Genomic DNA, 11209 nt, shown 5'->3' on the forward strand with positions numbered 1-11209 from the left:
GGGTTAGGCGCGAGGCCTATTGCCGGGTTAGGCGCGAGGACTATTGCCGGGTTAGGCGCGAGGACTATTGCCGGGTTAGGCGCGAGGACTATTGCCGGGTTAGGCGCGAGGACTATTGCCGGGTTAGGCGCGAGGACTATTGCCGGGTTAGGCACGAGGACTATTGCTGGGTTAGGCACGAGGACTATTGCTGGGTTAGGCACCAGGACTATTGCTGGGTGAGGCGATCTTTATTTCCAGCTTCGTGACCGAATTGCACATTCTTTTGTACTCAGCTTTAAGCCTCTATTACACGGGCGGCCGAAGCGAGGTAAAATCAAACAGTTGATCAGTGGTTTTTCAGCATTGCAGCCGGGCACTGCTGTATACGTTGCCATGGCTGCGATGCTTTGTGGCAAAAATGATATCTCTGCCCCGCAACCGCTTGCCACGTGGTTGAGACACGTCAGTTTAATGAAAAATGCCCCTTAGGATCAAAAATGGAAGTAAATGCCAACCAGCCTCTGCTCTACTGCCCTGTGAAAAGCGATCCACCGTGCCTGCCATTCATCTAAATGAGGTCCAAGTCAAAATAAAGATCCTTACCTTGGCGTATTGGCCTTGTGGATTGAGCCTATGACACGGGCGGGCGAACTCCAACCCTCCAGCTGTGGTGAACTACAAATCCAACCATGCATCTCTCTGGGAATCATGCCTGTAGCTGTAAGAATCTTGCAATGCCTCATGGGATTTGTGGTTCCACAACAGTTTGGAGGGCTGCAGTTTGCCTACCCTTGGCCTATGATATGTTCCTGTTGCCATAGCGATGATGCCAGTTCGGTAGGCAGTTAGGAGGCACCCAGTGACAGCTGAAAGCTAATGCAGTCATTGAGTCTTCTCAGGTAAGTGCCCATAGTCAGCGTATAATTGGGGCCCTCATGGACGAGCTTTTACTCGCATCAGATTTGGCATTCCCATACAAGTCAATGGATGACGCAGGTGCAATGCAGATCAGAAAGAGGTCAACTGCAGGTTAAATGCCGCTATCAATGAATTCTGAATGATCTCAGAGGTGTCCCTGATGCCCGATGCCCATCGATCGACGTCACTATCCATTCCTCAGTTTTGTCAATTTGTGACTATTTCCATCATTATTATTTCATTCATAAACATAATTGCACTGATGCAGCCTATACCCCCATCCGCAGTGTGATGCATTTCCAGCTTTCAATTGTCCAAAATAGCTTAGGGATCTGAGCTGTCAGAGGTTCTAGGCCGAGGTAGCTAAACTTCTGCACTCCGGCTGTAGTAAAACTACAAATCCCATTAGGCACTGCATGACTGGCAGCCATAGGCATGCCTTTCAGAGGCAGATGCATGATAGGATTTGTAGTTTCACCACAGCTGAAAGGCCAAAGATGCCTACCCCTGCTCTAAGGCATGACACAATGGAGTAAGAGCAGATATTTCTGCAATTAGAAATCTACTCACTAAGCCATGTTCTTGAACTTTCACCAATATGGTTGCTGCAGGGCCTAGCAGAAGCAGGGGTTTGGAATAGATAGGGGAATTACATCAGAAGCACCCTCCATCATGGTTTAGCCAGGCAGCAAACAATATTAGTGTACTGAAACTGAACTCTGGAAGCTGTGCCCCCCCCAAAAAAAGGCAGGCAGAGGGAAAATGACTAGTCACCTGTGTTCCTTGTCTCCCTGCAGCTGATCTTTTCCTATTACTTACCATACCTTGCACCGCGTCTTTGTGTGGGAGGCGGACATCCAGGTAAAGAAAGGGCTATCAATTGGCATGTCAGAGCCTCCAGCAAGGAGAACAGTGAGCAGCACAGTAGTGACAACACCAAATCTCACTTTAAATCTCTTGAGACCATCAGTCAGAAGCAGCAGTGCCTTAGATCTCACGCTGCAGATACTGTATATCGCTAGAAGACTGTAGGCACAGGAGTGACTAGCCACTGTCACATATCAGGAAGTGCACTGCTACCCTACAGGAAAAATTACAGACACAAGGTAGGTTTTTCAGGGAACTGATTAGGCACAATTAAAATATCTAGATTTTCCTTTGGTGCATCAGACAGCACATTCAAATGAACTCTGGCTGCCTTTGCACAATGCAGATGCACACTAACTGCTGTTGTGTGTTAACATGCGTTGGTTACTAGTGGGAACCCAGCCTTCTGCTACCAGGAAGCACAGCATAGACATGTAATGTGAGTATAGGACTGCCCTCCTGCACATCTGTAAATGAAAAATGGCAAAATAAACAATATTTTTTAATATTAAAGTACATCTAAAGCAAACACCTTCCATACCCTATCCAAAACTTAAAAAAAAAAAGGTTTGGGTTTTAGATATACTTTAACCCTTTCCCTGCCATTGATGTATGCGATACGTTGGCAGCAGTGGGCTCCTGTAAACGGACTATAGCCATCAGGAGTCTGTTTACCTGTTTAATTGTGCGCAGTATGGGATTCGGGTGGCTGATCGCTTCCAGGGGCCAGTAACCATGTGACAACCTCCCCCAACCTACCTGGCCCTGCTGCCCCTCCTGCCGGCTTGGCACTGGCAGCACGGGTACAGGTGAGATAGACATCCCGTTCGCTGATCTCCTCTCCGCTGAGCAAAACCGGAAGAGGCGATGATTTCTTCACTGCCAGTTTCTCACTTCTCATTCCCCAGCAAGAGAAGCCGGGGAAGAAGCTGATCAAGCCCGATCTATGCTTGAACAGTTTAATGGGCTGCTGAGGTGATATTAGGGGTCTAATAGACTCCTTACAGAGAACCTGTCACTACTAAAGTGCTATCATATAAGGGCTTGTTCACACCAAGCGCGGAGCAGATCCAGAGCAGAGCAGGTGCAGACCGGATCAAAACTGCGTCCAATGTATTCCTATGGTATTTTGAGCTCCAGTTGACATTGCAGCGTGCAGATCCAGAGCAGGTGAAAAAACTGCGGCAAGCCCTATTTTACCTGTTCTGGAACGCATCAAAAACGCATGCAAAAATGCATCAAAAATGCATGCAAGTGACTGAAAGCCCATGTTAAACTTAAATTTTTTTATTTTTTTTTAACCAAAAACGGCCCAGAACGCATCAAAAACGCAGCACAACCCACTGCACTGCGTGTGCAGAAACCTGACCGGATCTGCTCTGCATTTGGTGTGAACAAGGCTTAAGGGGCGTGTGAGCCCCCATATGTGATCGCAATGAAGTAAAACAAATAAAGTTAAATAAAAGAAATTTAAAAAACACCTTTTAAAGCCCCCGTCCCCATCCCCGCATGCACTCGCATACTAAAGAAAACATGGGTTGGGTACCAAAACAACGATCAAAACAACACATTAGGTATCACCACGCACGCCAGAGTGAGATAAATAATTCTGGGGCCAATATTCACGGTTAACTGTAAAAGGATGACCTGTACAGGCTTTTAAAGAGTCGCCTATGGACAATTTGGTGTACCGTATTTTCTTGCCATTTCACGGGCGCACACAATTTTTAAGCTTGGCATGCTTAGTATCCATTTACTCAGCACAACCTCATTCTTTATATTTTGCCAAAAAATGGCTATTATATTGTGGTTTTGTGCAGTAAAATTTAGGGTTTGATAAAGAATTGCGCTAATATCATGCAACATAAAAAACTGCAACATTTTATTCTACAGGGTCTCTGCTTTCAGGAAATATTTAAGGCCTAAAATGTGGATTATGTGTGCAAAAAAATAAATAAATGCAAAAATGGCTCTGGCAGCAAAAGGGTTAAAGCCCAGCTTTGGTTTGGGCAACCACCACCTTCTCTCACCATTTAGTAGAGCATACCTATTCAAATTTTTTTTTAATACATTTGGGCATACATTCCTTTTTTTTTTTATGTAAGAATACAAAGAGGGGGATTTATCTAGACTGGAGCAGACAAAATCTTGAGCAGTTGCCCATGGAAACCAATCAGCATCTCTCTTCCGTTTGCTCAGTTAAGATTTGAAAATGAAAGAGAGAAGCTGATTGGTTGCCCTGCACAACTGCTCCAGGTTTGGTCTGCTCCAGTTTTCATAAATCCCCCTCAAAGTGTTTTGTTGAAAGAATGACCCTGTAAGATCAACGTTAAATTTAAACAAAATCGTCTCTCTTTCCATATTTTACAGATATTTTCCACATTGTTTTCCATTGTGCCTTTATAGTTAGTAACACACCTTAAAAATGGGTAACATTGAATCACAGAAAAATCCAAAGCCAGCCCAGGCTAACGCAAAGAAACAGGTAGCTGACAAAAGCAACACCACAACCAAAGCCAATACATACAAAAATCTTGACGTCAGGCCTCAGACCCAAGTTCTAACAACTCAGGAAGTGCCTAAAGAAGATACAGAACTGAAAATGACAGGCAACTCATTTTGGAGCATCCCTAAAAACGTTATTTTGAAAACAACAGACAAAGAGTTGAAAACAGGGAAAACGTCACCATTTTCAAATCCTCAGACAAAGTACATTCAGCCTGAAACGTCATCGAAAGTAATGGCAGATAAAAACTGTAAAGGAAACACTAATGAGATTCCACCAATTAGGGAAGAACCTGTCTCCGTTTTATGTGCACCGACAATTCTACCTGAATTACAGACAAGCAACCGGAAAACGGACACTGAAAAGATAGCAAATGGTTCACTGTTATGCCAAAGGCCTACAGAAGGAAAGTATGTGGAGCCTTCCAATGTCCAAAACGAAGAGGTATGTAAATTATTACCAAGTCATAAAGTAAGCCCTACAGTAAACACTGCCATTGGTTCTGGGTGGTTACCAGAACACCAAAAACTAAATGCCAAAAAAGTGGTCGCTAATGCGCCTACTGAAAACGTACTCAATGCTGCCAGTGGTTCAGGATGGTTATCAGAGATTCAAAGGCAAGACACCAAAGAAGAAGTTGCTAACATGAATGCTGAAAAACGACCCCAAAAGCCTTTACCAAGTCAGGCAGCAAACCCTACAGTCAGTACTGCCTTCGTTCCAGGATGGTTACCAGGGGATCAAAAACAAAATGCCAAAGAAGTAGTTCCTAACATACATGCAGCAAACCTACCCCAAAAGCCTTCACCATGTCAAGAAGTGAAACCCATAGTCAATATTGACATTGATTCAAAGTGGTTACTAGGGGGTCATAAACAAGACAAGAAAGAAGTAGTTGCTAACCGGCATACTGCAAACGTACCCCAAAAGCCTTCACCAAGTCAAGAAGTGAAACCTACAGTCAATACTGCCATCGGTTCAGAATGGTTACTAGGGGGTCATAAACAAGACAAGAAAGGAGTAGTTGCTAACATGCATGTTGCAATCCTAACCCAAAGGCCTACACCATGTCAAGATGTGAAACCTACAGTCAGTACAGTCGTCGGTTCAGAATGGTTACTAGGGGGTCATAAACAATACAAGAAAGAAGTGGTTGCCAACAGGCATACTGCAAACGTACCCCAAAAGCCTACACCACATCAAGAAAAGAAACCTACAGCCAATTCTGCCATCAGTTCAGAATGGTTACCAGAAAACCAAAAACATCATGCCAAACAAGTGTTGGCTAAAATGCATACTGCAAGCCTAGCCCCAATGCCTATACTAGGTTTCTTGGAGAGTAGCAAAACCAGCATGAATGACAAATGTCATCATTTTATTGCCCTAAAATCCCCACCAGTAAAGCTGAAAGACATTAACGCAGAACCTACCTATGCAAGATCTACGGGAACCTCAGTCACCCAGAAAGTAGAACTGGAGACCAAGAAAAATCTACAGGGAGCTCATTCCACCTGTAAACCTCAGTCATCTTGCAAAGCCCAAAGTAATATTACAATACAGAAGCATGTATTAGTAACAGCACATTTATCCTATGCAGATGCCCTCAAGAAAAACATACAACATAAACCCTCTGAGCAGCATTTAGATGTCCAACCTGTGACCAAACAAGGCTCAGTGAATGATTTGAACGATAAATATAGAGGGAAAGGCATGCCAGCAAAACAAATAGTGAAAGCGAGTCAGAAAACAGCCAATGTGAAGCAAATGAAGACCACAGAAAAAAAAACGTGTGGAACAACTCAAGCAACATCTTTTCAAAAATCTGGAAAGGAACTCCAAGAAAACTTGCCCAAAACATACCATCGAGTATGGGGCAAAAACAAAGGCAGTACAAATAAGAATTCACCAAATTTTGCCCGTGCAAGTAAACAGGCCAACACTGTTAGCATTTCACCACAAAAAAACTCAAATGGGCTGCCGCAGTTTAGTGGTTTTTGCAACGTAAATCAAAGATCTCCACACTTTGTATTAATAGGTACAGACAACGCGAATGCACTACCCCAACCAAATCCAAAGGCTTCTCCAAGATGTTCCATTCTCTCGAATCCTCATAATGCTTCAGCAACAAAACCTAGTTCAGGGATTGCTGAAATACAGCAGAGTCTGCCCAATTCGTCCAAAGTTCCTAATCCAACACAAAATGAGGATAAAACTGACAGCCCCCTTACCCAGGAGTTTATGGAAGAGACAAACCAAACCCACTGTAATACCCAAAGTCAACTGGAAGCACGCAAAATACCTGGTTACCATGGGATGCCGCTACCTGGATCTTCACCAAAGAACGGACAGTTCTATATGGAGGTCACCGGTCCTGATGTTCAAGATGGAGGCCCAAAGCCAGAAAAAGGCAACGGGGATAGAGCGGCAGATGATCGGCCAACCAGAAAGTATAAAGATTTTTTTGTCGACCGAGATTGTTCAATGATTTGTAGGTGCAAACATCGTCCAAGGAAACTTCCTCCAAATGTAATCAGGTGGTAAGTGAATTTATTCAAATCAGTCTCTTAAAATAGAACTGAAACCCAAACTTCTGTTTTGGATAGAGTAAGGGAGGGTTTTAACCCCTCTCAGCATTTTTGCCATCTGTATCCATTAGGGGAGATTTCCTTCACTTGCTGTCTGATAACCACAACAGGATGCGAGAGGAAAATCCCTCCAAGGAGAGGGAAATCCCTGTTGGTAAGCAGGGTCACCAGAACTAGTGTCCCCATTGGAAGGTTTCCCATCTAATCCTGTGCTGTTGACAACCCAAAATGTGGGTTCACTTTCAGTGATAACAATCAACAGGGCAAATAGAGAGGGGTGCATCTCCATTTCCCTGACACAGACAGGCTTCAGTTGCACTTTAAAGCCCAATTGATATTGCAGTTTAAATGAGCTAAATACATTTCAGGTACATCAAAACAAAATGCGTGCAAAGTCTTAGGGCTAGTTCACACCAGCCACAGTGCGTTCCGGCCCGATTCTGGCTGGAAAACAATGGATCGCATTGCAGCAAGCTCACTTTTTTGTGGGGCGGGAGGAGGCGTGGCGGTGCATTGAACTCAATGGTACCATAGCCACAATGGGATCAGCTGCACGGAAACACAAGGCATATCAATGCATGCGGTCCGGTCAGAAAAAAGGCTGCAAGCACACAAGACTCCAATGGCTGAATGAATGCCCCAAGTCAGTGATGCCCTAGGATGGGAATCTTAGAGTCTGTATGTTTAAAAAAAGCAAGTCGACAACTGTATTGCTGATATTTTGTTCCTCAAAAGTTCCCAAAGAAGTCCTTCCCTTTGCCACATGACAGAGCTGGGGAACTGACCGCTCAGGCCCAAAAATTACATCCTGAGAGGAAGAGGGGGAGGTCACAATCATTTTAAAGTGGAACTATAGTTTTGGGTCACGAGATTCTCCAATAATGTGAAAGTATGTAAATATATCTGCACATTATGGCGCACTTAGCCTCTAGTGATGCAATGTCTGCAATCTCTCTCATCTCAATCACTGCAATCTGGTGCTGGAATCTTCCGTCTTCTCTGCTGGCCACAATGTCATAACTCCCAGGCATGTGCACTGAAGTTACTTCCTCCCCTCCCAGAACTTACTCCAAGCATCTGTAAGATAGCGGGATTGCACATTGAGCTGTGCATAGACATCTGTCAGTGTACAATTTGCAATAGCTTTACTCAAGGATACGTATCTTCATTTTCAGTCATGTGACTGTCATTTTCAAATTTCATTGGACTAATCTGAAGACAACCGTCACTTTAAAAAAAAAAAAGGGTTATTCACGAAGGAGCCGAAGGTTCCTGCTGTAGCTTCGGCTGATCCTTCGGCTCTCTTCAGCCGCCGGAGCCCTTCGGTTCAGTCGTACCGAAGGGCTGCTGTACAAGCTATTCACTAAAGCACGTACAGCCGCCGAAGGGCTTAGCCGAGCCGAAGGCATATACTTCCGCTCGACTTAGCCAAAGTGACACCCAAAGTGGGACGAACGGCCCGCCGAAGGCCGGTCGTAAGCAAGGCAAATGACAGCTGGGTTATGAGAATAGGGGCGAACAGCAGCGAGTGATCTGCCGGAGCTTCAGCTCAGCTGAACCAGATGTTGTATCGGGTGATTCGAAGTCCTTCTGTACTTCGGCTCAGCCGAACACACAGAGCATGTTCGGCTGAGCCGAAGTGCAGCCGATGCACAGCTGAAATCAACCGTACAAGCCAGAAGTGACTTGCTGAACAGCGTTCGGCTCACTTTACTTCGGCTGGGTTATTCAATCGGCTGCCTTGTGAATAACCCCCTAAGTGTTGTTATCTTGGTGTTTTAGCTTTGTGAATGGAGCCTAAAGTTCCCTTCTACATTATACCTAATAATAATGTAATAACTAATCGACTTTAGTTCCACTTTAAAGGTAAACTGTCAGGACATAAATATGGGAACTGCCATTGAAGACTTGGTTTGCTTATCCTCATTTTTACATGGAGCTGCATGATGCAACACTGGCCTGACACAAAAATGCAAAACAGTTATACCGACGCCGTGTCCTTGTTCAGGGTCAGTAGCTCACTAGGTACTAAAGCTAGAATAAGGACAGCCTCAGGGCTTGCACCTTGAATAACAAATCAGCAATGGCAGCTACACTGAAACTCGTCTGAAAGGTTCCCTTTAAATATCTTAGACACGCTAACAGCTATTTTTTTTTTAATCAAGTTTCCAGAAAGATACATAGTGAAGTTTAGTTCTGGTTTCTGGATTGTGAAGTGACTTTATGATCAGTAATAGCATCATCCCTCTTTCTCGTTTATTCCACAGGTTATCAGTTACAGATAAGAAGCTGTCAGAACCAGCGTGGATCACCACCCTGAAAGTTTCTTCCTCCCTAGTTGCGGGGACCAGATTCATGCTTGACAACTGTTCTACACTAGGCCCAGATGACAACTAGCAAAGCAAAGAGCGTAAGATGAAACGGAACTGGTCTGTTTAAGACACTTCTTTGAACATAATACATTGGAGAGAGTCAAAGCTGTGTAGGAGATTAAACAGCATATGCAGGCAAAAATTAAAGCAATCAGAGAACTGGTAGTGATATCCAAATACTTCAACCTATTTAAAAATTGAACCATGGCCTCCCATTTAAAAAAATAAAAAATAAATTGTGCCATAGCCCTTTATTATAAGTGGATATGAACTAAGTTTCCTCTTAATCCCCCCTGTAAAGTCCAACAGCTACCTGTTGATCCTGCCAGTGATGTCCACCTAATGCAGCCTCATGTGATGGGGTGGCAACGATACTGCACTGTTCCTGAATTCAAAGCAGAATTGTCACCCTCATGTAGACTAGGCCTGTTTGTAATACAGTGGGATGAAAAACTGTTGCAGGAGGCATGGCTATCAGCACTGTCACCACTAATTCAAGTCTGAAGCTTATCAGGGAATTATGAACGGTAAAAAAAAACAAAAAACTTCTGTTTTCTGCTGTGTCCCATTGGGGAGATATCCCTCCACTTCCTGTTCCATAGACAACAGGAAGTGAGAGAAAAAAAAATCCCATTAGCCGATTTCTCCCTTGTTTTGGTGAGAACGGAAAACTTTCAATTTCCTGTTCTTTCAATTCTGGTGACAATGGTCACGAAGACAAAAAAGACATGGGGGGGGGGGATAATTTACTAAAACTGGAGAAGACCATACCATTTCTGGATCAATTTGCAACCAATCAGCTTCTCTCTTTTATTATCAAAGCTTAACTGAACAAATTGAAGATAGGAACTTAAAAATTGATTCGTTGTTATTGCAACTTCCCCAACTCTCCCGTATGTCAAAGATAAATTGGCATTAGTTACACTTTAAAACAGAGCTCCGGGGAAATTTGTTAAAATTTTATTAACCCTTGCAGGGGGAGGGGGGGGGCTACAGCACTGAAACGGTTAAGTGCTCATTTTGGTCTAGGGAAGAAAATAATGTTGTACTTACCTGATCCTTGGAGCTGGCGGGCTGCGACAGCGCTGCCTTAAGCCTGTCTCCTCCTCCGCAGCTATGGTCTGTCTCTCAGCATCCTCTCATCCTATACATTGTGTATAGGACGTGATGACTCAGGCTGCAGAGGTGGGAGGGAGGGTCTGTTGGGTGGGGAGAGGATCCAGGGACCGATCTAAGAGCAAGCCGGCTCCAAAGTTCAGATGAGTATAACTATCACTTTCCTCCCTAGACCAAAACAAGCACTTAGCCCTTGCCGTACGGGGAAGGCCCAAATGCAAGGGTTAATTACAAAAATTCCAGGTGGCTGGAACCCTTTTGCCTTCAGCGACTAATATGACCCTTTTTTTTATTTCCCCAACGTGAGCCGAAGGAATGAGCATGGACATTGCTCTGGCTGTTGTGGACGATGCAGAGACAATTTGCACAGCTAAACTCCTCTAACTCCTTGTGCCAGCTCTGTGTATCACATCAACATTGTGCCAGAGATACAAAATGGTTGTAATAATGAAGCTAAAGCAGAGAAAGTTTTGTCAGAGATATTCCGTCATGGACGTGGCCTTTCTCAGACTATTGGGCTGTATACTATTTCTGGGGTAACCACATCACTTGCAGCTAATCTTATTGAGGAGCCTCATACTACCTCCACTAGCCAGAAATGTCTCTTCTATGCACCCCTTTCATCCTGATTTCACTTCACTGCTAAGTGCATTTCCAATGAAAGGATGTAGGGCAGGAGCTGACAGGCAGGGCCACCCACTGATAAAGCCTTTTTAAATACTGTACAGCAGGGCTCAAAATTTCCACTTGCCTGCTCGCATTTGGCGAGTAAAAATAAAGTGAGGGGCGAGTGGAAATTTGGGTCTCCAAGTACCGGTCCAGAGGCCAACTCGGGCCCGCGAGCTGGTACTATGTGGCCCGCA

The 11209-nt window shown here is 44.3% G+C and overlaps 1 protein-coding gene across 1 annotated transcript in view; it reads right to left on the reverse strand.

Annotated features, from left to right (window-relative positions):
* Positions 1-2668, reverse strand: part of LOC108786658 (sprouty-related, EVH1 domain-containing protein 2-like) — a 36353-nt gene extending 33685 nt beyond the window's left edge. Inside the window, exons 1-2 of the mRNA XM_018555993.1 lie at positions 2527-2668; positions 1720-1795 (exon numbers count right to left, since the gene is read on the reverse strand). Of these exons, the coding sequence (XP_018411495.1) occupies positions 1720-1795; positions 2527-2668 (218 nt within the window). The remainder of the gene's footprint in view (positions 1-1719; positions 1796-2526) is intronic.
* Positions 2669-11209: the final 8541 nt, after the last annotated feature.

Source organism: Nanorana parkeri, unplaced genomic scaffold (assembly GCF_000935625.1).
Source record: "Nanorana parkeri isolate BGI_ZX_2015 unplaced genomic scaffold, ASM93562v1 scaffold221, whole genome shotgun sequence".
Classification (NCBI taxonomy): Eukaryota; Metazoa; Chordata; class Amphibia; order Anura; family Dicroglossidae; genus Nanorana; species Nanorana parkeri.